A 19,464-nucleotide genomic window follows, 5' to 3' on the forward strand; every position below is an offset into this window, starting at 1 on the left:
ACTCTAATTCAATATTTTACTGAAAGGTAGGGGGCTCGGCAATGCTGTATTGGTTCCACTGTCCTTGAGCATGTGTGGAATTGGGAGACCCATAATTTTCACAACTCTCCATTATCAGGTGTCATTGCCTTTTTCTTGAATTGGCAATCAATGTCTATTACTGTTTTTTGCTCTTGAATGATACCTTACTGTTATTTTGGCTTTCTATATAATTTGTTGTGGGCTCTCCTCTTAACCCTATAGTGAGTGGTAAGGTACATTGACATATTTTCACTGTTATTTTCCAAGAGCTAGATTAAAGAAATGCATACAACATATTGGGCTAAACCAAATGAAATGGCCTACATTCAAACATTTTTACTTTAGGCAAAGCCATATGAAATGGACTATATTCAATAATTTTTGACCTAAAAGATGACAGTCTCATATGGTCCAACCTAAAATGAATTATTCAAATTTCAAATTATTCAAATTCAAATATAAATTATCTTTACCTCATTCATTAGACATTTGTGTGTGTGATTCCCTCCAAATATGTGTGTACAGTGACACTTTATAGATGATATTCTATGAATCTGTATTATCTAAATAATTCACAACATACCGTTACTATATGTTAACTGTAAAAACATTGCTAAGTCATTTTAAGTTTGCATGATTTTTTGTATGATCCAAGATCTTGATTGGAAGTTCATATTCTTTCTTCATGAGTTGTTCATTTATGTCCCTCTTTAGTTCTTTGTCATCACCTCATTCCTTTTTCCCGGTGCAGTGGGAATGGATAGGACCTATAGACTTCAGGGTCTTCTGTGCAATAATCTGAGAAGCTTGACATGTACTACTTTAAGGGCTAAGGAAGCTTTTTAAGTCCAACAGTCAATAAGGATTCAGATGCAAGTCAGCTTCCCTCACAGATGGAGGATGTGATATACATTTTTGTGAATGGCATCAGTTACACACTTATGGCTTCCTGAACAAGAAATCCCAGACTTCCCTGACATCTCTTTAGGGAAATTAGGATGCTGACTTTTATTGAGTGCCCATTGTATGCCAGCCATTCTTCTCATTTAATACCACAACAGACCCTGTGAGGCTGATACCATTAATCTGTACAGATGGAGAAGTAAGTTCATAGGCTTGAATACTACTCCGTATTATGGACCAGTAGGAGGGTGGTGAGAGCAGAAGGCAAACTTTAAAACTCATTTGTTCACCATACTGCCTTTTCTTTTTCCCATCCCACATCTCCTTCCCCTGCCCCCATATTTGATTCATCATGGAATCCTATTAGTTCTACCTGTAAAATGACACTAGAATCTGTTTTCCAACATTTTCACTACTAATGGTCTAACACTATCTCTACCATGAACACATGTAGCAGCATCCTAATCTTCTCCCTGTCTCAGTCCCTACCTATTCTCTTCATGTGGCCTCTGACTCGCTCCACAATCTTTTACACAGATCTGATCATGACTGACCTCTTCATTGTCCCTGTAGTGCTTGCAGGGCATAAAACATGTCACAGTCCAGCTTTCCAATCTACTTTACTGGCCATTTCTGCCAACATTGCTTATCCCCAGCTTCTACCTCACTGACCCCTCCAGATTGCCCCCCTCATTCTCTCTAACACCCATGACCTTTCCAATCCAATTCCTGGGCCTCCACGCAGTTGCTACTTAGGGAACCTGGACAGATTTATAATAATTTATACATATACACCCACCATTTCTCCACCTGGCATAGTCTTCTTCCTTCAAGGCCCCCTTCAAATGTCACTGCCTGTGGGAGAGTCATCCCAGACTTTCCCTGGCAGTTCATAGCTCCTCCCCTTTATATCCACAGGACTTTGTACACATTTTTAATTAGACAGTTTCTGCTGAATGATAGCAAATTGTCCAAATGTCTTAACTATCTTTCCCACTTGATGATGAACCCCGTAGGGATAAAGATCATGTCGTATTTATCTTTGGATTGCCAGCATTCAGAAAAGTGCCTGTCACAAGGTCAGCACTCAATAAATGTTCATTAATGTACAAATACTCCCCATAGTCTCTCATGCACATAACAGCATACTGAGCAGCTCTCTGGTACAGCAGATTGAGAATTGGACTGGGAGAAAGAATGCTTGAATTCTAATCTGGGCTCACCCACCAATTGGCTCTGTCACTGGGGACAGAAGTGTTTTGGGTCTCAGTACTGTCACTTGTAAAAGGGGGTGGGAGACATCTGAGTGCCCTTCCAAGGCTCACATCTCATGATGCAAAGGACTTGAGAGTTTATTCCTAAAAATATCTCTCTCTCTTGCCAGAAGGAAAAGGCCTTACCTGTCTTCTAAGGAGAGTCATGGCACACAACCAAGAGCCTCTAGCCAAGACCCCGGTCATCAAATTCAACGGCCAGGACTTCACCTCCCTGTGGGATAGTTGCCTAAGCAGAGGCCTACCATTTGAGGATGAGACATTCCCTGCAGAGCCTTCTTCCATAGGTCTGCAGCTGCTCCAGGGAAAAGACCTCTCCAGCCTGAGGTGGATGCGGCCAAAGGTGAGTGAGCCCCTCCGGAACACATTCAGCACCACCGAGCTGCGTCCCATGGTACCTCTCACTGAAAGAAGGATGGGCCTGTGACCTGATTTTCAAGGATGGCCCAAACCAAATGGGAAGGAGAATGAGATTTATCGGGTCCCTCAGCTACAATATTGTATCCTCAGGGGGACGGAAGGACCCTGTACCAGAAACCAAGACCCCTGCATTCTAACTCATTTCTATCACTGAGCACATCACTGGATTGCATGCCTCATGTTCTCATCTGTAAAATGGGAAACCATGGGTAGGAAGATTGTAATAGTTGGTCTCATCTCCATAATTGAGCCCGTCTGTCTCTATCACTCCTTATTCTCTTCCTTATCAATGTCCTTATTTTTTTCTTTTCCCCTGTTGGAACTTAAAGGCAAGATATCACATCCATCACTTGTACAATAGGATAAATTTAAATAATTGCCTCACCTCTCTCATTTAAATTTGTATTTTCAATCTTGCAAAGGCTTGATCACTTACAAAAGAATTCAGATATCAGCTATACAAATAGGGAGATATTTCAGGGCAACATTCAAAACCCCCTCTTCCCCTAGTCCAGCAGATGGCTGCTAACTCAGCTCTTTAGTGAGATGAGCCCTCTGGGTTTTTCTAAACAATATTCATTTCAGGGCATGAATCCCCAAGAAAAATTTCTCAACCCACTTAACATTCTTATAATCTCATCAGGGGCTACTGTTGATGCAAAGGACCCAGGTGAGGACCACTCTGGGGGCCTTAATGCCCAACTCTGCTGTTCTTGCTTCCAAAAGCAGCCAGCAGAATGTAGAACAAGAGAAAATAATATAATGTCCAGTAAGCTAATAATTACAATATCAGCAAGTGCTACAAAGCACTGATTAAATTCCAAGCACTCTACTTTCAGTAAACCCAGGTTAGGTTATACAGAAAGGGCATTTTCTGATGACATACAATAAGACATTGAACTCTGGAGTTGTCAAGTCTTGCCCTAACCTGAGACAGATTTGAGTTTCGGGGAGGGGAGGGTGTGTGGGGATCAGGTAGCGCTCAGCATTAAATGGTGGTACATCAGGCTTCCAGGATCTATCTCACCAGGAGAGGCATGAAGTTCCCAGCAACGATTCTCTTCTTCTGGCCTTCCCCTCCTACAGAGAGCTGAACAGAGAGCTCTATTTAAAGTTTGGAAGGGTTATATTTTTTCCCTTTGTTATTTTTAGGAGCTGAGATTCTTTTAGAAAGTGTTTTTTTTTTCCCCCCAAGGTGCTGAGTAATAGATGTGAGATCATATTTATAGTGTTAAAGAATTTATAACATTTCTATGTTGAAATGGAAGGGTTTCAGAGGAAGAGTTGGGAGTTTCTTATTATCTGATTCTAGCGGCATCTCAAATTTTGTATTTTGGGGGCAAGGAGAAATTGAGGCAAACGTAAGTGAGTTGACTTCCTGAGAATCCTGCCAGGGACCTGAAACAGGGGCATACAGAGGCAGCTATGTCTTACTTCCATTCTTCTTCTCAGCTGAAAGCTGAGACAAATGCCTTCCTGTCCCTCATCACAACATTTACATTTCTATTTCCCTGAGTTTTCCATGTGACTTCTCTTGCTTTTTCTCTTTTGTTCTTTCTCCGTTACATTAAGAAGAACACAGATTTAGACAGGTGATGCAACTTGCATAAGATGGCAGTGAGGGAAGGACCTGGGATTTAAATTAAGATTCTTCATTCCAGGGGCACCTGGGTGGCTCAGTGGGTTAAAGCCTCTGCCTTCGGCTCAGGTCATGATCCCAGAGTTCTGGGATCGAGCCCCACATCGGGCTCTTTGCTCGGCAGGGAGCCTGCTTCCTCCTCTCTCTCTCTCTCTGCCTGTCTCTCTGCCTACTTGTGATCTCTGTCTGTCAAATAAATACATAAAGTCTTTAAAAAAAAAAAAAGATTCTTCATTCCACATGGTACACTTTTCTTCACAGGGGATTGTGTGCCCAATAGGACTCTGTTAGGATCTGCATGAATGAATAAGTGTGTGAATGGATGAAGGAATGACTCTATCTACAGGTCCTTGACATGGGTTTCAAGCTCCATATGTGCAATTGAGAATCCGTAGGTTGACTTGTTTAACAAGTAGGATGGTAGACGAGAAGGCCAGTGAACTCACCCTTTCAAGATGGTGACATCCTCAACTGCCAAAACTTATAGTTGTTCCTGGAAGGAGCCTTGGAAGAAGAGCCATGGCCAGTGTGGCTCGATCCTAGTTGTAAAAGCCAGTACTTACACACTGCTGACTATATGGCAGGCCTGGCTTTAGGGGATTTGACTCATTGAATCCTCACAGTGATGTTATAAGGAGGTACAATTATTAACTCCATTTTATGGATGTAAAATAGAAACAGACTTAAGTGACATGCCCAAAGTGGTATAGCTGGGATTTGAACCCTGGGCTCTGTCTCCAAGACTTGTCCTTCTATCACCACACTCTCCTGTTTTCCATCAGGCCTCATCATAAGCTCATGTTGTGTTCTGGGCTCCTGTGTGCCACAAATATTTTGTGCATCAGTAGACTCCTCGCTTGTCTGGTAACCAAGAATCAATGTCCATGTCGTGTCCTACTTTCCATTTTTTAGGTGAAAAAGAATGCGGGTAAAAATGAAATGTTGTATGTGTACCTCACATGATTATTTTAAGGAATGAAGACAATACTCAGAAGAGTGTCTAGCACATTGTAAACACTTACCAAACACTAGCTATTGTTACTACAAATAATTTGGGAAGGATGGCATAGGGAAGCAGCCTCGGGGGCTGTCCTTTTGGCTCTCTTGGGTTTTCACACTACAGTCAGCTTTAGCCCTTAAATAGTTTCAACAAACACTTTAAGGGGAGAAATGTAGGTCAGATGAAACCATTTGAGAGCCTAGGGGAGCCTGGCAGGGAGTGTGGAGAATGACTTTCTTCTCGTGTTCTGCTAACTCTCACTACTTTCAGAAGGTTGCCTCCCAATCTAGAGTTTGCCCAGTCACTGTCCAGAGGTCTGCCTGGCACTCCTTCAAGTTCAACAATGTAATGACTGAGATGGTACCAAGGCTTCTGAGGCCATCTTCACATCCTCGGCTTTTCCAGACAATGGGGACTTTCCATCCGCTAGGCAATTGTTAAGCCATCATGGATATCATTGAAATTGAGTACTCATTTGGGCTTGGTAGATTCACTAATAGCCCAACAGTCAGGGGCATAAAACTAGACTCAGTTTTTTAATGCCTTGTACAAAAAAAGTTGTTTGATGTCCCATAATGTCCTCTCCCTCTCTTTTTCTCTCTTTCTCTGACTCTGTCCTTCCTTCCATCCTTCCCTCCCTCCAAGAGTCAACCTAATCCATTTTGCTGCTGGAATTTTGAAATAGAAGTTCCTTCATATCCTGCTTCATTCAGCTTCTCTTTGTTTAAGAAATTTCCAACCCACCCCTCACACTGTCTCCACTGGCAGGCGATCAGGTTCTGGAACAGCCTGTGACCCTGCGCTGAGCCAATGGCACTGATAAGACCCAACTCCTCATCAGCCTCAGCACTGCCTGTAACCCCCCGTGTCAGCAAGAGACAATGCTGAGAATTAGACTTGTACGTGGGGTATCTATTTGTTAATTTCCCTGAAAGTTGACGTTAGAGTGACTTCCTTTTAGAATTTTAATTTCATAAATAATAACAAATCCCATTTATCAAGTATACACATGCATTAAGTATTAATCTAAGCACCTTACATATGACATTTCATTTAATTACTGTCATAGTACTGTAAGGTAGCTAATATTATTATCCTTATTCAATAGATGATCACTGTCCAGTAGAACTTCCATGATGGCGGAATCTTTCGGTGCCATTCAATACAGTAACCACTAGTTATATGTAGCTATTGGCTACTTAGAATGTGGCTAGTGTAACTAAGGAATTGAAGATTAAATTGAATTTAAAGTAGTCACATATGACTTGTGGCTACCATATTGGACAGCACAGAATTATAGATACAGATCTTCACAGCAGAGTCACCAACTCATATCAGACTGAGAGGCTGCAGTTTCATTTTTGTCCCCATTCTTTTATGACAAACATTTCACTTCTCAACTGAAGAAGGATCTGTGGGCCCAAAACACGTTCTCTGATGGGTGCTTAGAGCTCCAAACCCAACCCCATTGTGGATTCTGGCTCATGGCCACCCCAGAATGAAGTATCGCCTACCCAGGTAACAACTTTTCATCTTTTAAGTAGCCAGAGTGGAGTTTCTAAAAGGATCATTCACTAGAAATGATTGACCTTGGGACCAAAATGAGTTCTTCAGAAAAGGAAGAGATTAACAAAATGGGCATATGAGTGTAGGTTACAAAGGCAGCAGGTAACCGAAAGTGACAAAGTGATCATGCCCGAACCAAATGTCATTGAGCCAAAGAACTTTGACACCAATAAAACAAAACTCTCTAGCAAAAGTAGAAAGGGAGTAATACTGCCGCCTGGCCCAGCCTGAATTCTGGCCACCCTCTGAAAGACACATTTAGCCTGTTTCTGAATGCCAAGATGATAAACCTGGTGTTCCCTCATCCAGAAGGCAGCACACCCTCTGGGACCATGCATTAGCAGCCTCTGATGAATGCAAGAATCGCTCCAAAGTATACCAAGGGAGGTTGTGTTGGAAAAGACATGTCCAGGAGCGATCACAGGAGACTGCCTGGTCTGGTACCACCTAAGAGAGTATTTTCTAAGATTCTAGGCATTCTTGCCTTACATGTGCTTCTGATATACCTGATATAACACAGACTGCCCCAAAAAGTTTGCCTTGAGAAAGAACTTCTCAATGCAGAAGTTGCTAAGATTACTTGTATGACTGTTTCTGGTGGCTTCTGTATTAATCAAGGTTCTCCAAAGGAAATAGTAATAATAAGATTTGTGCGTGCATGTGTGTGTGTGTGTGTGTGTGTGTGTGTGTGTGTGTGTATCCATCTACTATATAAGAAATACCTAGACTTAGCCCATCGATGTTTTTACTGTGAGGAACTGACCCACGTGGTTATGGGGGCTGAGAATTCCCACAGGTCTGCCTTGCGCAACCTGGAGAGCCAGTCAAGCCAGAGGTATAGTTTAGTCTGACTGGGGGCTGATGGTGTCATTCCCAGTCCAAGAGCAGAAGACTAATGTCCCATCTTGCAGTCAGGCAGAGAAGGGGCAAATGCTCCCTTCCTCTCCCTTTCATTTTATTGGGGTCCTCAGCGAATTGGGTGGTGCTCGTGGGCACTGGGGATCACAACCTGCTTTCCTTAATTCTGATTCAAATAAATGCTAATCTCATCTGGAAACACAGACACACTTAGAAACTATGTTTAGCTGAGTATCTGGGTACCCCATGATCCAGTCAGGTCATAAAAGTAACCATCGCGACTGCTTTCCATACAAGTGATGTCTCAGAGCCCCCAAAGAGCCCATCTCACAGAATTGGAAAACCCTGACAGGGAGAAGCCCCTGTCTGCTGGTGAGGAAGAGCTAGGCACTGTGGAGCCCCATTGCCTGCTTCACAGCCCATTCCTGTGGCTTCTGGAACAAAGTGCTCAGCTTCCCTGAACCTGTCCCCAGCCCTTGGTGGGGCCTCTGAGTCCTTGGTGTTGCTGTATACGACCTGAACGCAACCCCCGCCGACCCACTGAATCCCGGCTGTGGGAGGAAGCACCCAGCAGTCTGCCTGTCTGTGAAGGTCCCAGGAGATTGAGTCACGCTCAGGGTGGGCATTGCTTCTTGCCAATCTTGTCACACTTCACTGCCCTGGTGTGTTCGTCCCCCCTGGTGACACCCACAGAGCACGGCCATCTCTCTCTCTATTTTTTTAGGTTTGAATTTAAATTCCAGCCAGTTAACCTGATGTGATATTAGCTTTGGGTGTACGATTTAATGACTCAACACTTCCAGACCACATCCTGTGGCGGTCCTCACAGCAGGTGCCCTCCTTCATCACCATCACCTGCTTCACCCATCGCTCCATCCCCTCCCCCGGTGACTATCCGTTTGTTCTCGATAGTTAAGAGTCTGTTTCTTGGTTCACCTTTCTCTCTCTCTCTCTCTTTTTTTTTCTCCCCTTTTTTCCCTCTGACTTATTTTGCTTAGCATAATATTCTCCAGCTCCATCCCTGTTTCTGCAGATGGCAGGATTTCATTCTTTTTGATGGCTGAGTAATATTGTGAGATATATACATCTCTCTCACATCTCTATCCATTCATCTTTACCTATTCTCTCAGCAAGTCAGCCCAGAGATGAAAATGCTTCTGGGTATAATTTCCATCTCTTTCTACTTCTCTTTTTTTAAGATTTTATTTATTTATTTGACAGAGAAAGAGAGATCACAAGTAGGCAGAGAGGCAGGCAGAGAGAGAGAGGAGGAAACAGGCTCCCCACTGAGCAGAAAGCCCAATGCGGGGCTCGATCCCAGGACCCTGAGACCATGACCTGAGCTGAAGGCAGAGGCTTAACCCACTGAGCCACCAAGGCGCCCCCCTACTTTTCTTTTTATTTTTTTTTTAGGATTTTAGTTATTTATTTGATATAGAGAGAGAGCGAGCAAGAGAGAGAATATAAGCAGGGGGAGAGGGAGAGGGAGAAGCAGGCTTCCCACTGAGCAGGGAGCCCGATGTGGGGCTCAATCACAGGATCCTGAGATCATAACCTGAGCCAAAGGCAGACACTTAACTAACTGAGCCACCCAGGTGCCCCCTTACTTCTCTTTCAAAAAAAAAAAAAAAAAAAGGTTGTATTCATTTGAGAGAGAAAAAGAGAGCATGAGCAGGGGACGGGGCAGAGGGAGAGAGACAAATAGACCCCTCACTGAGCAGGGAGCCTGATGAAGGGCTCCATACAAGATCCCGAGATCACGACCTGAGCCAAAGTCAGATGCTCAACCCACTGAGCCGCCTCGAGTCTCCATTTTGCACACTGAGCTCTTGTTAGATCACCCAACACCCCTCTAAAGCCCAGGCTGGGGAAGAAACAGTCCCCTCAGAGGACAAGAGACACAAATGAAGATCTTGTGCCCAACTTTGATGCAGACGATTCCAGGGTTTGCCCCTAGACTTGCTATTGAATATTGATATGCAATAATTGCCACTTCATTTTCACAGCATTAGGAGGTCTTTTTGCCCCTGATTAGTTACACTTTTTTAATTTAAATTTTTATCATTTTACTGAGTCAGAGAAAGTTGTGCATTTCTTAGAAGGATATAAATTATTTCTCCTTTAGCCCGTGTAAATGCTACTTTATATTAATATATATCCTGATATGAAACCATCCTGGTATCCTAAATCAGTAGTGTGTGTGTGTAGGTGTGTTGTGCTTTCGCTGTCTCAGGCTATGCTGGCTTCTTAAAATAAATGGTGGCAATGACTTTCTTTTTGCCTTCTTTCTTATATTGAAGATTTAAGTGACATAGGAATTGTCTATTCCCTGAAAGTTTGAGAGAATTCTGTAGGAAATCATGCACCTTTAGAAGCCTTTACAGAGCTGTTAGGGGTATATTCTTTATCATCTGAAAATACTATCACAAGATTATTGATTATTTTTTCAGTTTCTTTACGAACTTGACTCGTTTTTGATCGTGTTCCTTTTAGTCAGAAAATCACCATTATTTTTAAATTCATTCATATAGAATTTTACATCATGCTTTTATATTGCTAAAACCTCATTTGTATTTCTAATTTTAGTAGGGTTTCTTTACCATCTTTGCCAAAGGTGGAGTCTATGTAAACCTTCTCCCCCAAATGGAATGAGTTATTTGCTTTCTTAATCTTGCTGTTTTTCTATATTAGAATTTGCTAATTGTCTCTTTTATCATTTTTTTCTGCCTATATTTGAGTCCCTTTTCATCTTTCTAACATCTATGAATTGACTGTTTAATTCATGTTTTTATTCTATCACGTTTAATAATGAATGCATTTGCGGCTCTGGGTTTGCCTCTGAGTATGGCCTTTTTAATTTTGCAAATATTACAGAAGAAGGGAATCAATATTTATTGACCATGTACCTTGTCTGATGTTCTGCTAAGTATTCACATCCTTCCTCATTTGTAAAATAGAAAGACTCCTGCTTTGCAAGGCTAATGGGAGACGGTGGGTGTATAAAGCCCCCGGACCCCAGCAAGGCAACCAGTGCCTCGATCGCTTTACCCCTCACGTCTCCATTTTGCACATGAGGAAACTGAGTCTCAGCAAAGTCAAGGGAGTTGTTCAAGGTCACTCAGGGAGAATGAGCGGCAGGATGCCACACCAGGTCTGTGTGAATGCCTCTCAGCACACCCATTCCCCCTCTGCAGTCCCTGCCGGGAAACCAGGAGCAAACAGCAGAGGAGAGAAGGGACTGTGGGCAGGTCAGGAAAGCTGAGCAAAGCTGTCTTTGCTCCCAGTCCCAAGCCCAGTGGCCTCTGCTCTCTCTAATTCCCACCAGTGGAGAATCTTAAGCATCTGCTCCCTGACAGCAAACCCCAGAGAGACCTTCACTTCCTTTTTGCAGGAGAAAGGGTGGGGACAGCTAGTAGAAGTGCCCCAAATTGTTTGGAACTGGACAAGTTGCTCCCTCTCTGGCCCTGCAGTAGTGTGCCCCGCTCACTTGTGTTGGGGGAGTCCCCGCGTCTGCGCAGGCATGGGTATTCTTCGGAGGAGGGCTTGGAGCCCAGATGTAGGTACCTGGTGAGCACCTAGGCATCTCCACCTGGGGAGGGTCTGGGCATGCGTGCGTCTCTCCTGGCTCCCCCAAGAGGCCGGCTCTTTGTACAGAAGGCAGTGGGAGCATGTTTAGGGTTGGGCAAGCTGGGCTGAGGAGTTTCCAGACACGCACACCTTTGTTTGCCTTTTGGCGTCCCCACCAGGAAACTGGCAGTTTAAAAAGGGCTGGCAGGTGTCTCAAGGCACAGGGCTCTGCACATTCACGGCTGTTGAGGAAATAAATCCATTTCCACTTTGTGGCCCTGTTCTCTGGGGACTTATTTGTCAATGTGAGAATAAATGATACAGGAACAACTACCAGAGTATGCAAATGCAAATTTATGCAGTGGAAATGCAACAAGAGCCCCAGGCACAGAGAGGGCGCTGAAGGTAATCCTGCAGACTTCCAGTAGGGGAAAGCTGGGGAGTGCCTGGGGACCCTGGGCCCAAGCGAGCCCCTTCAGGAGCTCTCACAGTCCTTGTGTCTGCTGAGACTTCCCGCAGATTCTCCCCAGACATGGTAGCCCTGCAGATCCCTCTGGCAAACCCCTTTCTATGGCTGCCAGGGGCTCCGAGTGTCAGAATTCAGGACACGACCGGGCGCGGTGTAACAGCATCCAAGACAAGGGGTCCGGGCTCTTCCAGAATCAGTCTCTGAGTTAGCCAGGGAGTAGGCTAGGGTCTGAGTAACACGTCTTGTATCTATCCTGTAGAGCACGTGGCTAGACTCGAACCTGGATCCCAGAAAGCCTATACTGACTTCCGAGAGGGGGCATTCCACAAGGAAAGCTTTATTATGCTTATAAAAGTGTCCTGTAATAAATATATCTCTTTTGGGGGAGGGCTATTTATAACCTGTTACTAAAACACTGCTTGTTGGAACCGGGAGGGCTATTTGATGTAAGGATCCCGAGTCCTTATATATGTTCATCTCCTCATGCATTTTGCTTATGCATGTCTTGCCTGTCTAGTCAGTTACATACGCCACCCCTTTGACACTTGCCTTCCTGATAGCAATCAAACCAGAAGAATGAGGGGAACTTTCCTAACTCAGATTTTAGGCACCTATTTAAGAATTAACCTCTACCCCTCAAAGACAAAGTGAGTGATGTCTTAGGTACCACCTGGAGACACAGAGGAATGAAAGATGCTCATGGCTTTTCTCCCTCTTGCCTAAGGATATATTAAATGGGAAATCAGAGCCTCACTTCATCCTGGAAGGTGCAAGCAGATTTGACATCCAACAAGGAGAAGCTGGTAAGGACTCAGCATCTTTTCTCCAGGCCCTGGAATAAGCAGCTGCCTGAAGTCAGCCTCCAAGTAGGGAAAGACAAAGCATGGTGCCCACCCAGACCCCAGAGTTCTACCCCAGCTTCTGAGGAGGCAAGATCATCATCCTTGGTGCTGCTGTGGACGGACTGTTCACTCTGGCAACAACATTTCCTAGAACTTCAGCTCTGGGCATCTCTGGCAAAATAAGAATCAGAGGCAGGTTGGCCCACCAGCCCTGCAGAAGCCTGGCTGGGTCTCTCTTCACTTCCCTCATCATCATCATTACCATCCCTCGAACCCCCTTTACCTTCATTCCAGCCATGCCAACCCCCATCATCCCCACACCACTAACCCCCATCACCACCAGCTCCTTCTCTATCTTGTTTGGAACTAGCCCTAGTGAGACCTTCCCCAGTTTTGACCACTCAGATAGGGAAAAAAAAAAAAAAAAAAGCATTATTCAGAAGGAGGCATATGGAGACCTGTGAAATGTGTGGGGTGGGGCTTCGAGATGTGTTCAGTAGAACTCTCATGGCTTACATTCCCTTGCAGGAGATTGCTGGTTCCTGGCAGCGCTGGGCTCCTTGACTCTGAACCAGCAGCATCTGCAGAAGATCCTGATGGACCAAAGCTTTTCACACCAGTATGCAGGGATCTTCCGTTTCCGGGTATGTGCACTGCTGGGACGCTCCTTACGTGGATGGGTTCTCTGAAAGCACAGGGAGGCGAGCGTCTTAAACACCCTTGTGGTGTGCTAGCTTAAGATGGAAGAGTCACCTATGTGTTAATTACTTGTCTCTCTCTATTAAAGGACTTGAGCTCAACATCTGGCAGCACATAGGAAGCATGAGAGTAAAAATAAATGTTTTCATGTAAATAAAAAGAAATGGCAGAAACAATTAGCAAAAAAAAAAAAAAAAAGTCATTAATCAAGAACCCTGTACATCATTGAGCCTTTGTCTCTGTTGATCCCTGTGCCATATTTTGCTATTTAGATTACAGGAGCTTTAGAATCAGATGCAACATCTGGTAGAATAAGTTTTCCTTCATTATTCTTTCCTCAAAAATATCTTGGTAATTCTTGCACATTTATTTTTCCATGAGAATATTAAAATCGTTGTGTCTAATTAAAAAGAGACACCACTGTGATGCAGAGTGGAGCAGCATTAAATTTATGTATTAATTTGGAAGCATCACATTTTTATTATTTTAATTATTCCTTCCCAGAAACGTGGTCTTTCTATCTATTCAGAACCTCAATAAAATGTTTTTAAGCCCTTCAATAAAATGTTATAGTTATGTTTCCATATAGGTGTGACAGCCTTCTCATTAAATATATACCCAAATATTTTACAATTTTGTAGCTAGTATGAATGAGATTTTCCCCCTTCATCTCTAACTAGATGTTGCTGACAAGAGGAAAGCCACTCCTTATTATATATTAAATTATATCTAGCCACCTTACCAAGTTTCTTGATTAGTTTCACTTTTTGTGTGTGTTTTTTTAATTAACTAATATTCTCTGCAAATAAAGATAATTTTGTCACTATTTTTAATATTTCTAGAACTCTTTTTGCTCTGTTGTATTAATTAGAGGGTCACAATCTTAAATAAGAATGACAAGAGCAAAGTCCTATGTTCTCCTGATTTTAGTGATGTACTCTCCTGCTGTACCATTTTTTTTGATGCACTGTGGGATTCAATTTGATAAAATTTTTATTAGAATTTTTGCGTCAATATCATATATAGAATTGTTTTCTAGTTATTTTGACTATGTTGGAGTTATGTTGGCTTTTTACACTGTGTCCATTGACTTTTACATACCTCGATCTGAAATAAATTGAATTGGTTGTTAATCATTGCTTATCTGTTCTTTCAAAGTAAAACAGACAATAGTTAAATCATCTAGAACTACCTGTATTAATTGTAAGATAATATACTTTTGGTTTTGGTTAAGTTTTGGTTGTAGAGTTTTAGATTATTTAAATTATGATCAGAGAATATATTCATAAAATCTCTACGTTTGAGGGACTTATTAAGGTTTTATTTATGTCAATTCTACAACAGTTTTTGCAAATGCTTCATGGACATATGAGAATATCCAGTGGGCAAAAGTTTTACATGTGGACTCAAGCTTTCCAATTTGCAGATTGTTGTTTCTGCAATTAACTTTTTTTTTTTATCTTGGCTTATTTTTTTTGTCTGCTTGATTTAATCAAGTCCTAAAAGAGGTGAATTGAAGTTCTTCCCCAAAGCTATACCTTGGAGGGTTCCTCTTATGTTTTCGGATGTTTAGGCTTTAAACTTTTCCTGTTCTATTCTGTGATGCCTAAAGGTTTATGTTCTTGATATCTTGTGGTTGGAATAAAGTTCACACACTATCCCTCTTTTTTGTATTTAATGTATTGGGCTTTGAATTCCTTTTTATCTGATATCCGCATTGCTACTTCAGCTTCCTGTCATTTATGTTTTCCTGTTACATCATTGTTCGTCCTCAGTTTCACTGTCACCATGTTTCTTATACAAAGCATATTTAAACCTCACTGCCCACCATCGTTGCTTTCACCCTTCATTCCCTCTTAAGATTTTTGTTCTAATTTCATCCTCATTAAGTAAGTAGTTCCTTGAATGATTTCTTCCAAGTCACTTTTTGTTTGTTTGTTTGCTCTTACTTATGAATAATATGCCAGTTGGGTTTGGGATTCTTGGATCCCATTCCCTTTCCTCAAATATCTGTAAACTATTCCTTTGTCTCCTACTTCCAATGTTGCAAAAGAAAAATCCAGTGCTAATCTACGCTCTTGGCTTTGTTTGCAACATGCTTTTTCAAACTGTGAGTTTAGGAGAGGTACTCTGTCTCCTTGGTGTTCAGAAATTTCTCTGGAATTTGTCCCGATGCGTGCCTTTTTTAAATTAATCTTGTCTGGAATTCAGTGAGCCCTCTCATTCTGAAGACCTACCTCCTTTTCCTGCTCAACTAAACATCCCTTCATTATCTCTGGTTGTCCTCCTTTATTTTGATCTCTCTTCCTGAAGTTCAACTATTTGCATACTAGAGCTCCTAAAAGTTCCCAGGGGATGCTGATCCTGGTGGTCCAAGGAACTGAACAAGGAGTAAGCTAGAAGATACAAGGTTTACTGTCTGAGCTTACTTCAGCCTGCAAGTATTGGTAGTAACACATGGTTAGGAGAAACTGAGGCCCAGACAGAACTCTCTCTGCCCTTCTGAATGGCGAGAAATTTCCACAGTTCTCCAGAAAAAGCTGAGGTGTTGACTTCTATACATCTGTTCTCATCACTCTGAGCTTGGGCTCTACACTCTGGAAAGAATCCAATGCCCCCCCAAAAGATAAAAATAAAAATTAAAATTAAATTAAAAAAAAAAAAAAAAGAATCCAATGCCCAGGCAGCATGGCTGCTTCGCCCAAAACCCTTCTGGCGTCCCTCAGACGTGTGGGTGCTGACAAAATGGCGCCAGCATGCCTCTTTGAGGGTCCAGACACTATTCATATGCCAGCCTTCCTCCCCTAATGGGGTGAACCAGGAAATGCACATCGGTGGCCTCATTCTCGACCCATTCTGGGAACAAGATCTTATCTGGTGCTCCCTTTGTATAAGGATAGCAAGTTTGGTCAGCATTACTCATGTGGGAATACTGGGGTGGAGGGGACTTCTCATTGAAAACCAACCAGAGGAGCTCATTCAAGTCAGAACTCACTCATTCCTGATAGTCTGCTCTGCACCAGGCACTATTCTAGGTGCTGAACAAAGAAGCTATGGAAAAATAGTTTCTCCGTTCAAAGCTGGATCTCACGTTCACCATCTCATCTGACCCCAATCACGGCCCTATGAGGAGGTTCTTTATCACCATTTGACAGATGAGAAACTGAGAACACAGAGAAACTGAGACTCAGAGAATTCAGTGTCTTACGCAATATTTGTTGTTCAGATAACTAAAGGGAAAACCAGGACTCAAGCACAGTTCCGGTGACTGGCCACTGTCTGCTACAATTTGCCATCCAGATCACACTGTTTTTCCAGTACCCCACTTCTAGTTTTCCTTGGCATCTCAAACATGTTTCCTGGTCTCCCTCCTTGTAACACCCCTGTTGGCTCTTAACCTCACCTCTCTACACAATTGACTGCATTAGGGACCCAAATCACAGCTGTGCCAGAACCAGCTGCAGCATACTGAGCTCATTAATGACCACAAAAACATCTTTGCTTTGTCTCCACTGAAATCTCTGTCTCTGTCTCCAACTCTACTTGGAAAGTGCGTCCTCAGCTGGATACAGTGGCCCAGCATCTGGGATATCCAGCTGTGGAAAAGGCCATGTGGATGGCTTCCCGTCACTGCCAAACAGATGAGAGATCACATCCACCCAGCTTTACTCTGAGCCCACCTGTCAGAGACTTGCCTTCATCAAGGCTCAGGCCTGAAGCTAGAAGACCAGCTGCTTACCCGGCACATGGGAGACCAATGAAGAAACTCCAAAAGACTGGCTTTGTTAGGAATTTTCCTCATTTGGTGATGTCCCCCGGTGAACCATTAAGAGTTGAACACTGAAGATTAAAGTGGTCTGTTTTGGAGAGGAACATCTGGTTCATTTGCACTCTTAGCGGTAGCCGTGACACTCAGTTTCATTTCTGCTGCTCTGATGGCAGGGCCAGCTTCACATGAGCTGAAGAGGGCCAGAGCAAGCCTGTCACTGCTCAGTCCTCCTGAGCAGTCCTCATCATCCAGCCTTCAGGCCTTTGCCCACACTGTCCCTGCCATCTGGGATGCCTTTCTTACCTCCTTGCCACCTGTTTCAGTCCTGCCTCCTCCTTCGAGGCTTTGGCTCCCGATAGGCTCTCCTCTCCCCTGTGATAACACTCTGTATCTACCAGTCTCCTCATTATTCAGCATCTGTTCCGTCTACTGCCATTTTGTGCCCAAGGTATACCTGGAAAGTCTCACGTGTGTCTGAAGCTCCTAGAGGATTTGCCAAAATGAGGCCAGAGTTAGCAGCAAAGCCTAACTAAAACCCAAGTCTCTCTCCACGCAGCCTGTATTTTCCTTGACTCGCTTGATCTGTGACTCATCTGTCCAGTGCAGTTGACGTGCCTGGCCCCTGCCCACTGACCTGGGCCGGGATTTTGTTTTGGATAGAGTTTGTTGTGGCACTGATGAGGTCATGTCATGACAGTGGTTATCATTTGGCGTGGGTTGGGGGTCCAGAAGCTCCCTTCTGCCCCGGTTCCACTAAGGCATATATTTCATCTCTCTTCCAGTTCTGGCAGTGTGGCCAGTGGGTGGAAGTGGTGGTTGATGATCGCCTGCCTGTCCTGAAAAAGGAGTACCTCTTTGTGCGTCCTTGCAGCAACAACCAAGAGTTCTGGCCCTGCCTTCTGGAGAAAGCTTATGCCAAGTAAGGGTAGCCCACCCCTCTGACCAGGGCCTCAGCGCTGCCTTGCCTGCCCGCTGCTGGCCCTGATGGATGCTGCATAGCAGCTCGCCCTAGGATTTTTGACAGCTCTGCATGCATGTGATGCCCTGGGAGCATCAGAGCCATTGCCACCGGGCTGGGCATCCCCCATAAAAAAATCACTGCCTGCAAGGCTGTGTTGGGGCCAAGGGAGGAACCCAGAGACACATAACAAAGGGTGGGCAGGGCAGGACTGAACAGAGGTCTGTACTAATAATACTGTTATTGCAAGGGCTGGGATAAGAGCCCAGGTAAAATATAATAGCATCGCTGATGGTCAAAGTCTGAGGGAAGGACAGAGAGAGAGAACATTCTTGACTTTCTGACTCACAGAGAGTCAGGCTGAGGTTGTATAGAGGATGGGGCATTGAGTGAGGCCTTGAAGGTTGGATAGAATTTCAGTAAGAAGAAAGGGGATGTGTTGGAGAGTTCTTGCCAACCATGGGATTGATTCAAGCAAAGACCTAGGGGCAAGACAGCTCAAAGTGAGGTCAGGCAGTTGGGGGCCCGGTATGACTACTATGAGATGGTATCTGTGCTGGGGGGTGGGGTAGGCAGTGCAGGCGTCGCTGGTTATTCTATGGTCCAAGTGTCATGATGCAAGGACTACCTTCTAGTGTTAACAGGCTCAAGTTCACCCCAATTCATATGTTTTATTTAGACTCTTTGAGTTGTATGTATTCAGAAGATGTATACTGAGCATTTAACCACAGGCCAGGCGTTGTGCTTGGCACGGGGACAAAGATTCTGAGACTGGCTTAAGTAGGTGTGAGCAAGAGTATGTGTTAAGTGGAAATGGTCAATGTCACAGAGAACTGTGCAGGACACATCAGAGCTAGAAATCAATGCTAAGAGACAAAGGGACCATCCCTTTCAGGAGAAAATGAATTAGTGGAGTATCACCAAATCAGGTTTTCTAAAGATCATCATCACCAACCAAATTTTACAGGACGGGAAGCCAAGACTTTCAGTAGTCATGTGATGGTAATCGCTAGCCTGAATCTGCTCTGGTTTTCAGTGATTTGCCCAGGGACATTATTTAGTAAGACTGAAGACCCTGCTGGGTCCAGTTCTGGGCCCGAAGGATGTTAAAAACCCCAAAGACCTGTCTTTCTAAAGGTCATGATCTGAACAGCCATGTATCTCGAGAGCTCTTTTTTTTTTTTTTTTTTTTTTTTTTTGCATTCTGTCTGTTGAGCCTATTTGTAGAAAACTAAAGCTATTGCTCATTTCCAGTGTCAAGAAGAGCTGTTCATTAGCATTTGAGAAGGAACCCTAGCTAACAGCCAAGGTTGTTGAACCGATCCATATGTTCCGGCAGGTTAATATGCTTCTAAGCTACTTACCCAAACACTGCCATTTCTTTCCAGTATGGATTCAGCTCTCACTACTTCAGGGCTTCGTTTTTTTTTTTTTCCTTCTGTGAAAAGGGGAGCGTGCCAGTTCACTTGGAGAATTAGA

At 43.6% G+C, this 19,464-nt stretch overlaps 1 protein-coding gene across 1 annotated transcript in view; it reads left to right on the forward strand.

Moving 5' to 3' along the window:
• The first annotated feature begins 2,343 nt into the window (after window positions 1-2,343).
• The window catches only part of LOC111154175 (calpain 13), a 49,196-nt gene continuing 32,075 nt past the window's right edge, over window positions 2,344-19,464 (forward strand). The window contains exons 1-4 of the mRNA XM_022513608.1: window positions 2,344-2,541; window positions 12,442-12,520; window positions 13,088-13,203; window positions 17,810-17,946. Coding sequence (XP_022369316.1) covers window positions 2,344-2,541; window positions 12,442-12,520; window positions 13,088-13,203; window positions 17,810-17,946 — 530 coding nt within the window. The remainder of the gene's footprint in view (window positions 2,542-12,441; window positions 12,521-13,087; window positions 13,204-17,809; window positions 17,947-19,464) is intronic.

This window comes from Enhydra lutris, unplaced genomic scaffold (assembly GCF_002288905.1).
Source record: "Enhydra lutris kenyoni isolate GAN:26980312 unplaced genomic scaffold, ASM228890v2 scaffoldscaffold35, whole genome shotgun sequence".
Taxonomy (NCBI): Eukaryota; Metazoa; Chordata; class Mammalia; order Carnivora; family Mustelidae; genus Enhydra; species Enhydra lutris.